Below are 19,956 nucleotides of genomic sequence, written 5' to 3'. Positions count from 1 at the left end.
AAAAAAATAATTCAGTGTGCGTTATTGTTGCAATTATCGAAACACTCAAGCCAACAAACCAGCCTTACTGAATGTGCATGCGATTGTAAAATGACATTTTAATAGTGTTTTGACAATCAGTAAAAATCGAGCCGCTTGTATTTGTAGCTTTTATTTTATTTTTTTTTCTGGCATGTAAAGTACAAATAATTAAACAATTCCATGAAAAAGTCTTCAAGCGTCTTCAGCTGAAATCCCAGTAATAAATATCCTAGTCTAAACTGAAAGGTTTTTTTTTTTTTTCTTTGTTAAATTTTGACATTGTTCATTTGGTCATGTTTGGAAGTATGAGATTTTGTATATTTTTTTTCCGCAGACCATTGGTGTCAACGGAAATGTTTTGATCATTTTCACTTTTGATTTGTTCTACCATTCCAGGAAAAATGTAAGAAAAACATCACTAAGTTACTGCGTCCCCTCTTCTAAATAAATAGACACAAAATACAGTTGGTTGAGAAACAGAAGGACCACTCACCCCTTCAGTACTTAAAGACTCCCAAGGAACCCTTCCTGTAGCTTTTCTGAGCTCTGCACTATTTTGTTGGAGCTCCTGGTTAGGTTTCCAATTGTGTAATGAGGCTCAAGAAGCACAAATTGATATTGAAATCGATACAGGTGATCTCAGTATACAATGCAGCTATGTAAACTGAACCCCTGATATCCCATTTTGTAAATCAAACCATCAACATGAACAAGAAAGCTTCTTGTGAGCATATCAAATCAAATCCCTCCCTTCCTGGCTAGTTGAAGGACCCTCAGATGGGCCAAAGCCTGGCTACAGGGGCTGCGCCGTGTCTCAGGGGTTCACCGAGTGGTTGAAAAAACAAGACTGTGATAAGATTAAATAATTAAAAGATTTTCATTTAACAAGACAAACAGAACACAGGCAGTAAAGGCATAACATCTAGCACAAAGCATGTATGTTTATACACTTCAATTAGTTAAATATAGCAGTGCATTCTTTGACTATGGAGAACGTTTCCAAATCGTACTTCTAAAGCTGTTTTTCTATTTGTCCCCCTTTTAAGAAACGAAATGGTGTAACCACAATTTTGGCAAACTTAAAATCTTTTAAACTTGCAAATATAATGAAATAAACCATAAATATACACAAAACATACTTTATACGAGGCAATAATAATAATCATAATAAATAGTTTTTAAGTTAACAATAAGTTAAAACTACAAGCTTAAAGTCGCCCAAATAATACAAGTTTGTTGGCGCTATTTTGAATTTTTTCTGTTTAAATTATTTTATGTTGCAACAAAAGCTACCACAGACTTTACAAACACAATTGAACACAGATTGATTGAAAGAAAAAAATCTAACTAAGTCTAAAATCTGCATACACTGTAAACTGCAACTAATTAAATAATGGAAGAAAAATAACAAACTTTACCCAATCAATGCAACCAAACATAATCTTTGACCCATGTGTGTTCTCTATGGAAACATCAACAACACAAATACACTAATTTAACATGTGAGTCTTGATATGTAAATGAAATCAATAAATTACAGGAAAAATGATATTTGAAATTGACATGGGCTAAAACTGATGATATATTAGACAGTATTCCTTTCAAGGTCATTGAGAATTGCTCTATTAAGACAGCCAAATGATGCAGTTTGAGCTAGCATGGTCAGAGCACAAATTAGGGGCTGAGGAAGTGATTATGGCAATTTTGAGATCAGAGCTCTCATTGCTTGTTTGATTTCTTAACGAGTCTGTTCGTTTTTGCTCCTTTCACGATTCCGCAAACCATTTCAGTGTGACATTTAATTTCTTTTTTAAAAAATATATATCATTTGTTCTCAGTCAATATAAAAACAAAGCACATTGCACTTACTGTTCCATAGGAAAGTTTTTTTGTCTTTTTAAATGATTATTGTTGTTGCTCAAGCAGTGTAGTACTGTTTCCTGCCATTGTCCTTGGCTCTTTGCTGTACATCAGATGTAGGTGTTCGTATAGACTGTGTATGAAAGGTCGTTTTGGACTGTGGGTTTGGTTTCTTGGGTTGACTGTTCTACATCGGACATGGCTGGGTAAACAACTCCAGCTGCAGCTCAACGTGGCCTGTTATCTCGGTTGTTCCTAACGTCTATCACTGGTCTCACCAAGTGCTCAGTCCTACTGTGCTATCTCTTTCAAATTGCATGACCAAAAATAGCTAGATTAGTCCCTTTATGTGGTCAGCTCTGGACACGCCACGAACAATCATTCAGAGTATTTCAGGGGATGAAACAGCATGAGTCAGATTGAAAGATGCCTGTGTAAGTATTTGAAGTGGTGCAACGGTTTTGAAGGATAAATTAGTCACAAGACAAAGCGGATGATTTAAATGTCGGGGGAAATATTATAGGAGGATGCGTTTTTCTTTCGTCGAGAGACTGATTCATCGCATTTATTTTTGATATGCCTCTTATCATTCGGTGTCTGCATGAAAGATGTGCAAATGAGATTGCTTGCATCTGTCACTTTTGGTTTAGTGATTTAAAGATTTATAAATGTAAACTGATATGCGCAACTTAAACATTCAAAAAGTAATGATAACTGAAATTGTAGAGGGTCCTTATTCAATAAATAACATCGATTTGTACAGCAATTACTTAGGGAATATTATAGTTGGTCTTAATTGAACCTTCTTGTACTGACTTGCAAAGCAGTTCTTTGGCAAAACTCAAATCTATCTAATCGTAAAGACTCATGCTCAATCTCAGTTGTGAATCTGCGTCACTGTTTCAATCTGCATTTTACTTTTTTATTTAATTTTGCAAGCAGCTTATAGAATTTGCCAGCTGGGTGATGAGCTGGGCTCATTGGAGCTTTATCTGGGATTCTCAAGTCAAAGAACTTCATTTCACTGCACCATCATTGAAGCAACACTGTACACAACTTCAGGACAAGAGATGTGTGTGTATGTGTGTCTAAGCAGTCAAAAGTATAGATATGTCTGTCTGGCTATACCCCCAACTGTTTACCTGTAACTTTATTTTTTTCTCCATTAAATTTGTTCTTGTTAGGTTCGGTTTCAATCGTCTTGATATGGTTAGACAGTTAAGTTTGTATGAGATACATTGTTCCTTCGCCCCCTCCCCAAATCCCCACCCATACACCGCATGCTTGTTCCCCCTTGCTCTGCAAAGATCAGAGGGTTTAAAATAAAGCCATGCGATGTCCCAATTTTTCCAAGCTTAAGAATCTGTAAAAATTCAGCACAAGGTCTTGTTCCTTTGTATGTATAAAAATAGATTTATCTCTAATGTAATCCTTTCAAAGAGATCGTCCTCTTTGGCTAACACAGCGTCATTTAGAAAAGCAAAAAGCAAAAATGTCTTGAATATAGTTGACCTTATTTAATCTATTAACGTGTGCAGTTGTCTTGATATTGAAAGACATTAGCTCTCCCCCATGGTAAATCATCAGTCTGGGCTCTAACAGACATTTCAACTAGACAGGTTGGCCTTAATGTTTCATCAAGGGTGCCATAAATAATCTTCATGCAGTTGGGTTGGGGATATTTTAGAAATGCTATTTTAGTGGTTGTGCCAAACAGATCTGAAGCAAATAAATAAATACTTTTCTGTTGTAAACAGAAGTATAATTATGACACTTTCTTTTCTGCAAGGTTGATTTTGTGCAGTCATCTCTTGATAGGGCAGGAGTTCAAAGTTTCTGCGAAGCTTTTGTGAGAATCAAAGGGTTTTAAAGTAAAACTGAGGAGCGTTTAGCAAAGTTGGAGGAGCTGTTAATATTTCTCCTCACTGGATCAGTGATAATCTTTACATTGCTGGATATCATCACTCGCAGACATGACTCTAAGTCAACTTTAAGTGCTCAGTCTTTAGGAACTGCAGTTTACTTAATCTGCTTTATTCATATTTTTACCCATATATTCTACTGAAATGTAAAACTTTGACCTCATTTGTTCAGGGAGCTTCTATCTATGCACTCAAGAATAATACCGGTGCTCTTGAGTTTTTGCTCATCTGTGTTGTTTCACAGCAGACCTGCTTTGGCCGTTGTTGAGTTCACAATTTTTCAGTAGTAACCCTTTTTTTTCAAAAGCATTTAAAATCAAAACAAATTGTCTTTGTCTTCTCTTGACCTTTTGACAAAGGATCTCATGCCGGATGATGGCTGACAGAGCAAAATACAATCATCTGAAAATGATGCAAAAGCAAAACAACACCGGTATTTCCCTTCGACGTGGCTGTGTTATGGTGAAACACTTTTCATCTCGCACTCTTCTCTCTCATGGCCACCGGAGACTTACTAATGAACACTGTCACCATGGGAGCCCTGCCACTCTGCTCTAAGTTCACAGACAGTCTGCTTGTATTAGATCCATCTTAAGGACCGATTAGAAAAAATACAGCTTTACTGGACTAAATATGTGTAATCTTCTAGTTACTGAACTGTGTTTCTGTGATACATAAGTGTACTATTGTGTTGTTTGTTGTGAGACTGTGAGGGAAAGTGATTCTGATGGCCTTCGAACTACTCTTTTCTGTGACCAGTATTCATTAGTTAACCTAAATCATATTGGGTCTGAGCTGAACAAGCCCAGATAGGGTAGAGAAACTGCCTTTACGCTAGGCACCACCTAATGCAGGTCAGGAAACAGTAGTCAAAGTTTCTAGAAAATGCTTACATACTCGGCTATTATAACCACCTTAAATATTGAATATATAGTTATATTTTAATAGACGTATATAAGAGAACACTGTTTTTTAATTTCATTTTCTTTGATCTAAAAAAACTTGCTGATTCAAAATGCCCAAGTGTAAAAAAAGTGACTACATTCTCTCCAGCGAGATAATGGGAGAGATGGTGGGGTAAGAGTTTGGGTAAATTGCACATATTTCGTTCGCTTAAATTGTTTGATCGTTTTGTTCATCAGTTGTCGCTATTTGCCTGAATTCAATCAAAGCACTCAGTACACATTCTCCGTCACATTCGTTAGACTGTCTCCTAAATAGATAGCTCTTGCCCCTACCCAACAAACCAGCTACGTACCCCTTCTAATTCAATCCAGGCAAATACAGGGAAGGACTAGCATGTTGTGTAAAGAGAAAAGAAAAACTCCACTAGTGTGTGTTTACTTGAAACTCTGACTTGTGTATGCTTGCATATGGATATGTTTGTGTCGTGTGTGTGCATGTGTGCATGTATCTGCGTGTCTGTGTCTGTGATTCCGTTTTTATGAATTTATGTGAGAGAGACTCAGTCCAGGCCCATGTAGAGTGATGGCACAGGGAGCTGCTCTCCCTGCAGGTCGAAGGAGCTGGCGGCAACAGCCTCTCTCTCTCAGGCCTTGTGCTGCTTACTGGTCTTGAAGGAAACCTGCAGCACGCGGTCACCCAGGCGATAGCCGTTAAGGCTAGCAATAGCCATGGCAGCTTCATCGTAGTTGGTCATGGTGACAAAGCCAAAGCCCTTACATTTGTTGGTGGTGAAGTCACGGATGACCTTGACATTGGTGACTGCACCGAAAGGCCCGAAGAGCTGCCACAGGACACTTTCGTCCGCCTCAGGGGACAGGTTGTACACAAAGATGCACCAGCCGGCTCCAGTTGGACCGGTAAGGTTGACGCCGGCCAAACTGGTCATGCTGTCAATGGTGATGGGTGAGAATCTGGGGAAGAGAGTGGGAGAACTACCATGGGTGTCATTCTGAAGTTCCACACAGCATTCAGTGCTCTATACTGTCTCTTATGAGCGTGTATCTTTGAGAAATGTTAACGCTTGTAGTCAGGCATGGAGTCAGGGGACCCCATCTCCTTCCCCTCTCCTGCACAGTTTTGTAGGTAAATATGTGTGGGCACCACAGTGGCTCCAAACTACCTGCTTTCATACAAAATGACACTGTGAGCCCTGAGACAAGACACCCACACAATCTGCATATTTTCTCATTTTCTCTGCTGACCAAAGCCTCTGGAAGAATTAAACACATGAATCACGATGTTCAACGGAAATCACAGTATTGAACAAAACACAGAAACCTAGAGAGGGATGAAAAGCAAATTGGAATCAAATCATACAAAAACTGGAGCAAACAGAGGAGACGCAAACGGAATCTGGTATGTCCATGCTGGTGAAAAAAAGGGGACATTAAAGCAACTGAAACTGACAATGTTAGTTCATAAATAAATACATAGAAATTATTTCTATTAATCAAAACAAAAGAACAAAAGGTTAAACAAAGCCATGCCAGAATACCCTGCTGTCGGAATGCTGCATCATTGCCTAATGCAATTACAGATAGTCTTTTGTTGGCTCAGCTGCTTCTGTAGCATGGTTAAATGGGTTGTGGGCATTAAGAATTATGGCTAGTATCTGATTTTGAGATGAAGTCAGCAGGTGGTATTCCGGGCACTTTGTTTGAGGTTTTATTTTGGCATGGATGCTTTTGAAAGTACACCTTTGGCATTTACCTCTTGACTCCGTAGCTGGCGTTTAGTAAATTGTCGAGTCTGCAACGCAAGAGGGAGAATGAAGGGGATGCAGAAGTTAGTTATGAGATCTACAAGGAAGGGGGGGCTTTCATGTTAACATGTTGCTCCTTCACCAGCTGGCCTCCAGAGGGCATCCTTCACTGCAGCGTAGTCCCAAACCATCCAACCACAAACTGATGATGTGTCAAATTGGCCTGCTGGTTTTTATTTAAGCTCCAGAGTAAAATGTTATTTTACATCTACTTATTCAAATTAAGTATTCATACTGAGTAAGTGAGCATTCCAAATCTGGGGGTGTCTACAGTTTGTGAAGTCCCTTAAAAATATTTCATGCTGGAAGCCTTGGAAAACTTTTTATTCATAATTATCCACATAGATGTGGATAACATCTATCATTATGATGCCTAAATGCCTATTAAGTATAGGCGACATTCATTTAACTTTGCTTTTTTTGTTGTATTTGGGAAAAATCTGGTTTCTTACATTGGTTTTGAGCTGTTATTTGGATCGGGTCCCTTTCCCAGTGAAGGGATCACACTGCAGTGTAAAAGAAAGTCAGAGAAAGAAATTGAGAAGGAGGGACACCATATTGCCATTTCCTTCTTTACTAGAACGTAAAAAAATAGCTTAATATGTATTATAGTGACAGACAATCTGTTATTTATTCTTTAATCATTCTCTGTATTGTTAAACTAGATCACATTTACTAATTTGTGAATGTGCCACTTCAAAAATATTCAGATGCATTTACTCTTAGCCATTCTCTGATGTAGTTTAGAAAAACTTGCTGACTTGGCTACTGACACAGTAATGATATTCCATGTCTTACTAAAACAATACAACGCTGACACACTTGCAATATTACGAGTTGGATTTGCTATTATTGAGTTTGCTTAAGCTCAACGACAGAGCAGGATAACCTGTGACTTGACCTTGAAATTATATTTATTTACAGACTATCTGTTGGTTAGTAAGGGACTCATACATCGGGTGGTATGAGGTTGGTAAAGGTTCAGTACCTGAAACGCTGAGTCTGGTGGTGGAGGGGTCCCGTGTAGCGACGAGCAGCAGTCTGGTACAGCTGAGTGAGTAAGGCCTGGCCTGTCTTCTGGCTGGGGTTGTTGGCGAACTTGACAGTGATGGGCTCGGCAGCACCCAAAGGCTTCTGTCCGTTCAGTCCTTTGATGGCCTCCTCTGCTTCATTTCTCTTGTCAAACCGGATGAAGCCCACTCCTCGTGATATGCCTGCTCCGAATAGCAAAGCAGGACAGTGTTACTACCTTGGCATCAGTGTTGCTTCCTGCAAGCGTGACTGGTCTGACACAGGCTGTATTGATATATAGTTTATCCCAAAAAACTGACTGACAGTACCTGTAACTTGGTCCACTAAGATCCGTGAGGTGATGATCCGACCATATTGGGAGAACAGCTGTTCCATGTCTTTCTGGCTCATTGTTTTAGGGAGTCCACTAACATAAAGGTTGGCATCGCGAATGGAAGCCGAACTAGGCCGGGCATACGATACCTATAACACACAATATAACATAATCACTGTGTTTTGTTTGTTTGTTTGTTTTTTGTTTGGAACAATTTATAGCAGAAAAAAGAAGAACCGTCACTTTGACTGGAGGCACATGTTAGCTAAAACTAGACTGAGTTTCCAAAAAAATTGTTGCGATTTTGCCTTGTTTAACATTTACAGACCCAGTTGTCTGTTTGGTGTCTGTGGACTTAATCAGAGTCATAATGAGAGCATTGCAAACATGCTATAATGGCTGTAACCGTTACCCACACCGAGTGTCAGCTTTGTTTTGTACTTTAAAAAAAAATCAGCCTTAGTTGATATATTTTCCTGAATTCACCAGTGACTTAATTAGTGCATGGTCATTTTCTAATACATCTGTGTTTATATCCCTTATGGTTTTCTGTTGGTCTACTTTCAGAACATTTTGAGTTAGTGGTGCAGAGCGGGATCTAATTGGCTACAAAGGCAATAGACACGTTCTCATTTTTGTGTTTATAGGAACACGTGAGCACTTCTGTGACAGATAGTCCAGTCCAGTGCATTGTTAAAAGTGGTGTGTTTGTGTGTGATGGAGAGACAGAGTGAGTGTTGTCTGAGATAGGCTGAGCTGCCCTCCCTGTCCTGCCTCCTTCCTTTGTCTCTATTCTCCGGGGAAGAACAGCTCTACAGGCAAACAGCAAACAATGTAATTGCATCACAAGAATTGCAAGATTCCCAATAACATATAAACATGGTTTTCACACACACCCGCGTGCTATTTGTCTGCATGTATATGGTGTAATGAATGCAAATGTATTTAGAAGTAGTTGCACTATTCTTTAGTTTGTTCTGACACAAAGAAAACAGTGATAACAAGTACTACACATATATTGTAGATATCTTTAGTGTGAATACAGGTGTTCTGATTTTATCCATCACTGCTAAGCACTAGTGTATTGTGCACACAGATGGACTGTATGAGCAGGAGGGTTGTGTGTTGGAGTGATTAGGGTGTTCTGGACGAGTCAGGGGGGAGTCACTGTGTTCGGGGAACAGAGGCTGCCCTATAATTAACCCTCTCGCTGTCGCTCCCACAGTACAGATGGTGCCTGAAGCCCATATGGCCTCTAATCCTGTCATTGGCATTCTGCTCTTTGAGCTACCCCCTACCCTTCTACTGCTGCCCCCACCCTAACACCTTCACCCCTTTCTATTGAAGCTTCCTCCAAAATCAGGAAGATGAAACCGGTCTATGGCCGCATGAATTATTTTTGAGATTTAAGAATAAATTACAAAGCAGTTAATTACAGACAAAGTTATCTATGTACAGATACATTAAATATGAATGATCTTATATGATTAACATTGCAGTGTAATAATTATCATGACAGTCTCATTACTTCTGCTCTAGAGTGAAAGTAAATTCACAAGGTTATGTGCACTTTTAATATAATATAAAATACGATTTGTATGTCTGTTTATCCAAAAAGTAAGCATATACAGTCTGTGACTTCAAGCGAATTGTTTGATCAGCGATAAGCCATTTTGAAGGACAGCTGTTTTAGGATCACCTGCTCTGCTCTTTCAAAAATTAGTTTTTTCAATCCTGCAGTTCATTTCAATCTTTGATCTTCTTTTATTGTGTTCAGGGGACGGAGAGAATCAGTTTTTATGCCCCATCATCTGATTTTGGGACAAAGGAGCCCCCCTAATTAACCTAGATTGGAGGCAGATGGGCTAACCTGGACTGACCCTCATGCACCACAGTCAGGCTTCCTAATTACATTTCCATCACAATAACCTTTGCATGCTGTCCGCCCCTTGCTTTCTGACCTCCACTTTCTCCTCCTCTTTCAGCCTTTCTCTCACTTCCTTTGTTCTAACCTTCTGCCCCCTCATCCCCATTTTCTTCCCCTCCCTCTGTCACGTCTGTCACTGCCTCTTTCAGCAACCCCCTTGACAAAATCTACACTTCCTCTCTCAGTCTAGCATGCTGTGAAGAATAAAAAAAAACAGAGAGCAAAATTGGTTCAGTTCTGCTTACCTTGATTGTTTTAGTCTGCAATTTGAGACCATTGAGTGTGTTAATAGCCTTGTCTGCATCATTTGGGTCGACATAGTTTACAAAGCCATATCCCAAACTCTGTCCTGGAGACAAAGAGAGAGATATAGATGACGTTTGGGATTCTCCAAAACAACAAACAAAAATCATATTTTTTGGCATGTACAATGTGTTGCACCTGTTATCTTGTCTCTGACTAGCTTGCAGGACTCAATTTCTCCAATGCTACCAAACAAACTTTTGAATTCTTCCTGGGTCATGTTCTGAGGCAGATAGTTGACGATCAGGTTGGTTTTGCTGTCATCTGTGGAGCCGTTTGTGCTGATGACTGGGCCGTTAGGCAGACTGGTTCCGCTTGGACCGTTGGACACCTGGGTTTCCATGGTGCTGATTATCTGCTGAGGAAGAGGGTGGAGTTAGATTCATAATTCACAAAGAGACATGGTGGTGATCGGCGCTGATATAAATATAATATTTATCACACCATTTTGCAAATGCAAATATAACCGCGCACACAGACTGTCCACTTTGTCACTGTCAGCAGGAAAGGTCAGGAATCAGCAATGCTAAAATGGAGACGGATACCAGCTCTGATTTATTATACCCCACCCACCCCCACTGCACCCCATATTTCCTCCTCTCTTGCTCTCTGCCTCTGGTCCTGCAGATGTCACAGTCCCTTTTCCCTTTCTCCTCCCCTCCCCCCACCCTTTTCCAGGGTCAAACACCATTACATCATTACACAGGGATGGATAATAGTGATGGTAGAAGTGCGTGTGTGTGTGTGTGTGTGTGTGTGTGTGTGTGTGTGTGTGTGTGTGTGTGTGTGTGTTTGTGTGAGGTTGGCAAGAGACTGGGGGAGTTAGGAGTGGCAGAGGTTGAGATTATGGACAAAGGGAAGAAAGCGGCACTGTTAAATGGATTTGGTGCTACAATAAAAGGAGAATACCACGGTTTGGTTAAAAGATAAATCGGGATTACATGTTTGCTCTTCTGCCTTTGTGTTTCCTAGTGGTCAGCTGACAGTGGAGTAAGGGTATGGGTTGGTGTACAGTACTATGCTCATGTCTGCTCTGTTGCTCTGGTGTGCACCATCTTGCTTAACGTCAGCCACGTGGGATTTCAAGGAACATCTGTTTGGTCACAAACAAAACTTCCTGAATTATTTTCCACCCACTCACTCACAAGCAACACCTACTGCTTGGTGTTTAGAGAAACATATCTAGCATAAGCCTTCATAGGAAATGACCGTGAACTCTGTTCACATTAAACTACACTGAACTGATGGAGATCGCTCAACTGTATGAGATTACTGTGGTAGTCTCACATACCATGCTTTAAAAATAACCACCTAAATGTGTAAGTCTATGATTCTCACATTTACTTATTTTTTTTAAGGTCTAAAGTCATTTATTTGGATTTGATTCCCTTCACTTGTCAAAATAAATGAGCGTTCATGTTTTTGAATCGTGACGCTAAACGATCACCTTTATAGCACGGCCCTGCTGTGCCTTTGCACTATATTTTTGAGTATAAAATTTCAGCTTTTATGTAGCTCAGTAACTCCATAAATTGTCTGAATAAATAACGCTTGCGTGGTGGTGGAGGCCAAAATGTAAATTTTGATGTCAGATTGCTGGATTGAGCTGCTGCAGAACTGGGTGGGTGTTATGCAAGTCAAATGGGCTAAATGAATCTTCTCTTGGATGCTTACAGTGTACTCAGAAGCAACAAAGGGACTTAATTAATAAATCCTCAAAGTTATTTTGAAATTTGCATGCTTGATGGAGAGTTTATTGTAGGTGTCCTTGAATCACTAAACAGTATAACAGGAACACATATTTCTCTTTAGCTCTTTGAAGCATGTACTTTTAATGGACAATTGATGTTATTTACATTTTTTTTTAATTGGAAAAACCTGGATGGTTAGCAGACAGAATTGACTTGTAACCTCATGTCATCTCTTCTAAAACAAAAATCATATCATTGTTTCTGTGTTAACTCATTTTACTGAAAAGGACTCATCTCTTCCTTTGTGTGTTTAATGTATTTGTCATTTCATGTGCTCTCCTTCTTTTTCTAGTCCCCCTGAATAGGTCTGTCTAATGAAACCTGCTTTTTCCCTTGCTTCTATGACCGTCTGTCTTGCTTTGAGCCTCACCTTGACTCACGTTGCCCAGGTAACAGCCCCTCAAAGACTGCATTGTTTCAAATGGCTGAAAAAGCTTTCTTACCGTAGGCTGAGTGTGTGTCTGTTCTCATTAAGAGCGCACAGGTTAGACATTTGTCCGCCTTTTATTCTGTGTATTGTATGGCTTTGTAGGAAATATAAGTCAGATTGACAATGACAAGGGGCGAAGCAGCACAGTGACAGAGTTAAAGCAGCCTAAAAATAAAATACTTCAAACACACATCTACGCACAAACAGCAGATGACATAAAATAGCAATCTGTCAAGCAAAGGTTTTGATGTCCAGCTGTAATGCCAAGTGAATATCACTTGCGTGCCCCTCTAAATGATAATGATGAGTTGCATGTCTTGACAAAATAAGGTGGAGTCAAGCGGTTATGTTATTCATCGTAATAATAACCTAGTACATTGTTGTGTGATGTGATGCATCTGACTAACAGAAACACAAACAGCTGAACGTGTCCCAAATATGACAGAAGCATTTCGAGGGAGGGGGAAAAAAACAAAAAACATATTAGAGCAAATTTGACTCGCCAACGAAAATAACCCTCAGCATGGCAGAGCACACATTCCCAGTGAACAGTGTGAAGTTATATAATTCACAGAGCCACCGAGGAAAGGGCTGGGCTCAGAGATTGGCTGACACAAGCAGCAACTGAGATTAAGATTTTCATATAGAAACTGAGAGCAACAGCATGCTTGGAGGTTATTTGAAACAAATAGAATTTTTTTTAAGCTGTCATATTTCATTTTATACACCACCAACAATAAGCAAATACTCTGGATTGCAGTAACCCAATTACTGTGTAATATAGAGAAATTACTGGGATGGGTGCACAACAGCATGAATAATCGCGATATGCTGTAAGTATACACATACTCCAGCTAGTGGCTCCAGAGATTTTTAAGTATTGGTGACAAATACAAAGATCTCTCCAGGGCTAGTTAGATTTCCTAATTGTGTAAACCCTTTGCTGCCTTTCATTACCCATTTTTCTGAATCACTGTCTAAAAAGAATGAAAACAAGCCAAATAAAGACAATTTTAAAAAATATTTTGCTGTGGTAGCTCTGTGTGTTCCCCCACCTCGACTGCTTTCGTCTATTCTGGGGTTCTGCGAGATCTCCCTTAATATTTAATGTACTGCATCAGCATCGCCTACACATGGTCCCAGACTTGCACGCAAACAAGAGTCCTGCCTCCACTGCCAAACACATGAACCCAGACTCGCACGCAAACGAGAGCCCTGCCTCCACTGCCAAGCACACATTCCACCTACACGGTACACTATTAAATTACAAAACACAGAAGCATTACAAGACTAAATGTAAACGCAGTCTGTGTTCTCTGTCTTCTGATGCATATAAACAGCTTCCCCAATTCATTTCTGCTCCAAATGCACTAAAGGACTCGGGGCTATAATGTACGGAAGAATAACACTTTCCCAGTTTAGCTCATAACATGGGATTTACCACATTAGAGGTTACAGTTTGGATGTAACATCTAGCGTTTTGACACAAAGGTCACGCAAGGGAATTATAAGCTCAGTGTAGAGGTAGATTCACTTGCCCTGCCTGTGTTATGTGTATCTTTAAATCACTCAGAATGCACAGTAAATGTATTTAGATAGACACGGAATTAGAATCACAACAAAGATTTATTCTTTTAAGACATAACCTGTACCTATTTCACATTTTAATGCGTTATGTAAAGATTTTTTCTTTTTGATTTTTTCTTTTTTCTGGAAGGCATGAATCAAAAGTAAATGCAAGGCTAAAGTGTAAATGAGCCTTCTAAATAACACAGATTACAGGATTATCCCAAACAAAGGGCATTAGCCACACTCTCTGCAGCTTAAGGGATCATGGTGGCAGCTGTAACACAACAGGACGACAGGAGTCACAGCTCCTGTCAGCCATGCTCTCAGACTCCATCCTATTCTTTACTCCACAGACTACAAATGAAAGATTTCTAACAGATTTCAGCTCTCGGAGGAGCGCCTGTGCACCGCTTTGATAAAATCACAGCAGACAAAGGCGAAGGAGAGAAATCTTGCAAGTCCTCGTAGCATGCGGGTCGCTATCCAGCGTGCTGAAAAAGGGAGTGGCTTTCGGACGGTCTCATTTTGAGGCCGGCGATGGCCGCGAATCAACCGAAGACCACCGAATCGTCATTATTATTAACACTAATGGTTTTAATTCGAAGTACGAGCAAAAACAATAAAAATAAAAATAGGACAACAATCTCGATTTGTCTTTTTCTCTTATTTCTCCCTGTTTTAAAAAGCCAAGACTTGTGAGCTCTGCAGGCATTCATGAACCGGAGCGTCTATTTGCTGAATAAACGTATTGAAACGACCAAACAAAAGAGCCACCCGTTCCTCCTCTTCTCTCTCGCAGAGGCTATGGCAGCGCTATGAATATTAATGTAAACAGTGGCGCTTTGTGTGGTGGCCAGGGGGCTGCAGGACTCTCCGGGAACAATGATTGTTACAGTCACCAGCTCCGAGTTAAAAAACGCCATGATAGGTCAAATATAATAAAAGTATTTATTAGCGCTTTAAAATGGGTTACTTTTTCTCTTTTAGAACGGGGCTCTTTTAATTATTTGTTTTATAACTGCCTTTGACATAAAGCATTCTTGAATTCACTATATATTTATATATAATTAATTTACAATGATATATATTTTAAAAAAATGAACTGTCACATAAAATATAGAATTATTTAACTCTTTATGAAATTATCACTGTCGTTGTGTTAGGATTTTGCAAACAAGTAAATTCTATAGTCTCAGAGGAAGATATGTTTTCTAACTCGGCCTGCTGGGTTTATTTGTTGTTAACTATATAAAGTGGTGGGCAACAGGAGGCATTTAACCGCTTATTTGAATGGGATTTTACGTCTCGACCTAGGACCCAGCATAGTTGTAAATAAATGACATTAAGTCTACGCTTATAAACGTTTAAACGTTTTATGTCTGACGTCAGGCTTAAAGATTCACGTTTAAATCTGTGCGACTTAAGATCAAACAGCTGGTTTTAATGTGATGTCCTCGACTGTCCTTGTCCTTGAATTGTGTAAGTGCCTTGGAAAGGTTATCTGACTCAACGCTTTTATTTGCTTGGCACTGCGGTACAGGCATGGGAGACTGCGGACCATGTGGAGGGGAGCCACTGTCGGTGTGACACTGTCTAGGCCTGCAAAAGGACAATAGGTAACGTACAGAGCGAAGAGAAACCACAAGTGCAATTGGAAACGAGACAAAAAGTGGACAACAAATCAGACCGATCCTGTGCACCTCCGTGTTGCACACTTTTTCCGAGCAATATTTCAAATTCCTTGAAATGATCTTACAGGTTATATTTTTTTCGAGGACTATCTGCCTCTCGTCCTGTTTCCTCTGAGTGTTAAATAATTTATTTTGGTTACTATTATTAGCCATAGACTGAGCAGCCTGAACAGTTTATTATGTTTAAATATATCAAGCTCTAATTAATAATTACGCAATCCCCAAAAAACTAAATTAACGGTCATTTTTATTTTTCACTCTAATAAATACTTACTGCTCTCCTGCGCGCAATATTAAGCTTTTTATCTTTAGCCTTTGCGCTTATTCTCTGTTTCTTGGTTATTCATTTGCTTCAATAATTTTATGCAAACGTGTCTGGTCTTAATTCGCCTGTTTGGATAAACTGCATTCAAGCAGAGCATTTGAAGAGGAAAAGCTGAATAGGTCGTTTGAGGCTTCAAGGCCCTTGTTGGGTGCTCAGGTCCAGCAGAGACACGCCCAATCCGACCGTCGGCACACAGCAAAGCTAATTTATCAGCGCTCGTCGGATGAAAGGAGACGAGCGCACTGCGAGCAAGCATGGCCATCTTGTAGCCTACGTGAGCGCTGTGAAACTCGGGGAAATGCGCTTAAAATGGAGATGTCCGTGTGCGGCCTTTACTGTCGCGGCCTCTGAGATTTCCAGCCCATTTACTCGGTTACATCGCAACGAGAACCCGGAGGAATTTGGACTTTGTCTGATTCAATGCTAACCAATGGGTGCGTAATCTCTCTCCTCCCCCTCCCTCTCACGGAGTGACTCGACCCTTTTTCCCTCCCTTTGCCTCGCTGGATGGGCCCTCAGCCTCCGAGGCATCATGTTTTGTCTCAGAAAGCCGTCTCCAGCATCCTTGTTCTGCACCAGGCAGAGAAAGCCCGTCCTCCCCCCGCGCTGAACCGCCTCATGGCATTTCTCCCTCTCCATCACTCCGACCCTGCAGGATTCCTACATCTTGACTGCTTATTACGAAAGAACTATAACCAGAGCTGCGACATTTAGGCACTTGTAGTAGCTATGATGCTAAAACGTAAAACGTGTGCTACAGAAAATGGCAGGGGAAAAAAAGAAAAAGAGAATTCTTTCAACGCGGAGGATGACTGCAGGCTGGAGCGCAGCCGGCATGGCGCATCACTCAGTATGAGATTACAAACTGCCTGTATGGATTGTTAATCTTATCGTAATAATAAGGCGTCGCATATTGGACTTAAACTTTTGACTCTAATCCCAACACTCCTGCATGTCTTGGCACAACCACAGATCTGGGTTTTAATCTCCACAAAAAAAAGCATGAGTAAAAAAAACGATGTTACATGGATCTGTCTACGACTAGCTGCATCACATGTGTACACAAAGGGACTGAGATAGAATGTAAGCTACAGCATCTCCCTCACAAATATAAAAGAAATAGAGGCATACGTACAGTAACCATTCTTGACGTACAATGAAAGAAATCTAGGTCCTCCTTTGCACTGGTCTTGAATCTGAAGGCTGAGTCTCTTATATGCTCTTCGGCCTTTATGTTATTTGGCCCTTATGTTCTGTCAGGAGTGAAACTTAAAAGAAAAAAAAAGAAAAAAAGGAAAAAAATACAATCTTCGCCAAGGGATCTCAGCCCTCTGAGATTGTATGTGTCCTCTATAGGATGAAATGAGGAGAAAGGGCTTTTCTACTGGATGATGATGAGGGAGAGCGTTCTCTCCGAGTGGCGTGGGTGATGGTTCAGAAAAAAAGAGAAGCAGTGATCCTCAGCAGGGTGTGTCCAGGGGAGGGTGTTCTGGTTCTGCTGTTTTTTTGTGTGTAATTCCTTGCTCCTCTCGCAGTCTCCTTCTGTGCCTCTGCTGCAATGTTCTTCTTTTATGCGTCCTCCTGGCTGGCAGAGCGCGCTGCTGATTGGCTATTTGTGCAGGGAGGGTACTACATGGCAGCCATTGCAATGCGCTCGTCTCCCATTATCCCCTTCAGGAGAGATCACCGAGAGTCCTCCCCCTCTTCCATCCCTGCCCTTCCATCTCTCCACTCCCTCCTTCTCGCTGCCCTTCCTTTCTTCCTGCCCCCCTCTTCACACACACACACACGCAGAGCAGTGTGAATAGGGCTCCACCTGCACTTTCAGAACAGATGGGTGCAGAAGAAGACAGTGGACTTGTCTCTCTCATTCCCCACACTTTGCACTCACTTCGGCCTCAGCACAGCCCCTTCCTTTCTCTCTTAGTCTTCATTTAGGCCTGCCTGACACCATAGCAAACAACTACACTCCATAGGCCTTTGTCTTTCCAAATAAAAGCAATGTAGAGTGAAGATCAACAGACTTTCTCAGTCCACATTCATAGTTGTGAAGCAAAAAGGAAGACTAGAGAGCTATGCCACAATTTGGCGTGAATTGCAGATACACACAAAGCCTAAGATCCATACGATGGCTGATGATTTCTGGACATCTCATATGCAAGGCAGATGGTTAGCTATAGAGTCAGGTGCAGACGTGGGAATAACAAATTAGATAGCCCTCAAATTAATTCAGGTCTTTTCATTTAAAAATTGAGAACGGTACAGTTGTAGTTCACATCAAGCTGTGCCAAATAGTCTTTTTTTTCCTTTGCTTTATGATCAGAAATGTAATGATTTTTGTCTTGCTTTACGATTCCAATATCCCCATCCTTAGTAGTTATCAGCCCTCTCTGCCCACCTCCTGCTGCTCACTCCTATGTCCCTTGCTGTGTGGTGAGTGCTCACTGAGACATGCTGTTTGGGCTCATCTATAATGCATCCCCTGCCCCGGGACATCATGTGTGACAAATGACCTATTTCTGTGCAGACCCCCATAGGGCCTTGACCTGAGGGGGTGGGTGGGGTATGCGTGCGAGTATGCATAAATCAGTGTATGTTTGTTTATTTGTGCATGAGGCTATGGTTTTTGTTGATGTGAGGAATTGAGATGATGAATGAAGGTTGGTGCTGTGCGTGGAATTAATGCCTCCTGAGTCTTTTTTAACTGTGGATGAGTAGTAAAAGTGTGCCGATTGGTTCATCTCCTCTCCTTTGCTCTCCCTAAGTGACACTGAGGAACCTTCAGGTATCTGTGGTGTTACCATCTGTGGGTGGATGTTGGCTTACTTTCATAATAAAATACAGGGCAGGAATCAGAAAGAACTCATTTAATTTTACTTTGTGTCTCTTACTGTTCTTCACACCTTACAGTCCCGATCACTCTTGTAGACCCCCCTCTTCCTTTCTGTCATTGTCCCACAGCTCTCTTCCAGTTAGATTCTGAACATGGGCTCTGTCTGATATTTTACATAATTGCCTTACATAAGTAGCAAGCTTGGCTCAGAGCTTGGATGATATTAGCGGAGATGAATATTGCATGAGGAAAGCACTCGTTAAGCGTTAATAAGAGGATAGAGATGGAGCCCCACTGTCAGTCTGTCTTAACCCCGCCCCCACCGTTCTGACAAGCAGTGACTCAACTCAGCCTGGATGCGTTGGAGCCTTTGAGTCAGTTTGTTAAAGAGGGAGTGTGCATGTGTGTGCAATAGCACACATGCACGTACGCTTCTACTGGCGTACATGGACGTCTGAGGTGAGACGACGAGATTCGGTCATTAGGTGCTTGTGTTTTTTCCACCTTTGTTTGCTGAATAAAAGCGGCTCTTGTAACACAAAGGCGCCCAGGACTGTCAACTGACTGCAGGCCCACTTACAGTTCACACTTAATGTGAATAAATGGGCTTAATTGTGGCCCCTCATTAGAGCCCTGGTTAGTAGCACGGCAGCTGAATCCTCCTCTGTGAATAAGAGGGCATTTAAAGCTCCTATTGTGTATTACTGAATCAAAGGATCAAGCATTGGTTTTGCTTAGAAACCTTTTTGTTATTCCACTGATTATTTTCTTATTGTTGAGGGTTCTCCACTAGTGATGATTAGGAGTCTTGTTGGGGTGGTCCTTTTCTCTTTGTATATTGTGGAATGCACCTTGATGCCAAAGAGCTGAATAAAATTAATACACTGATTTTGAAGACCGTCAGCATTCATAGGAAGCTGCTAACTCTTCAAATAGCCTAGAAAGTACAACAGGAGCAAAAATTGATGCATCTTTTATGATACATTTTTATATATACAGTAGATCTGCCAATACAGTGATAAATATGTCATATATTAGACATCTGGGTGGTGAATATAGGTTTGTTGAAGAATTGAGGTCTAAATTCGTTAGGTTGGATTTTCTGTTCTTCATCTTTTTTATTCTCACAGTATTACGTCAAAAACCAGTGCCTGTTGCCATTGCCCTGTGGTAAGGTAGTGGCCTTGTGTGTGTGTGTGTGTGTGTGTGTGTGTGTGTGTGTGTGTGTGTGTGTGTGTGTGTGTGTGTGTG

The 19,956-nt window shown here is 40.8% G+C and overlaps 1 protein-coding gene across 8 annotated transcripts; it reads right to left on the bottom strand.

The window, feature by feature from the left end:
• Positions 1-1,170: 1,170 nt before the first annotated feature.
• elavl3 (ELAV like neuron-specific RNA binding protein 3) lies at positions 1,171-17,478 on the bottom strand. 8 transcript variants are annotated; one of them, XM_005749897.2, is made up of 8 exons: positions 17,008-17,478; positions 10,245-10,464; positions 10,049-10,152; positions 7,872-8,025; positions 7,520-7,748; positions 6,984-7,037; positions 6,480-6,518; positions 1,171-5,701 (listed from the first exon to the last, which is right to left on the bottom strand). In XM_005749897.2, exons 1-8 carry the CDS (start codon positions 17,014-17,016, stop codon positions 5,353-5,355), a joined length of 1,158 nt encoding a protein of 385 aa, XP_005749954.1. In that variant the 5' UTR covers positions 17,017-17,478; the 3' UTR covers positions 1,171-5,352. The 8 variants fall into 8 exon arrangements, with proteins under 8 accessions (XP_005749954.1, XP_005749956.1, XP_005749957.1 ...); XM_005749899.2 differs by having other exon boundaries at positions 1,171-5,680; positions 17,008-17,477; XM_005749900.2 differs by lacking the exon at positions 6,984-7,037.
• Positions 17,479-19,956: the final 2,478 nt, after the last annotated feature.

The sequence above is a fragment of the Pundamilia nyererei genome, unplaced genomic scaffold, assembly GCF_000239375.1.
Source record: "Pundamilia nyererei isolate P.nyererei 1_Seehausen unplaced genomic scaffold, PunNye1.0 scaffold00258, whole genome shotgun sequence".
Taxonomy (NCBI): domain Eukaryota; kingdom Metazoa; phylum Chordata; class Actinopteri; order Cichliformes; family Cichlidae; genus Pundamilia; species Pundamilia nyererei.
This window is presented reverse-complemented; position numbering and strand designations above follow the sequence as displayed.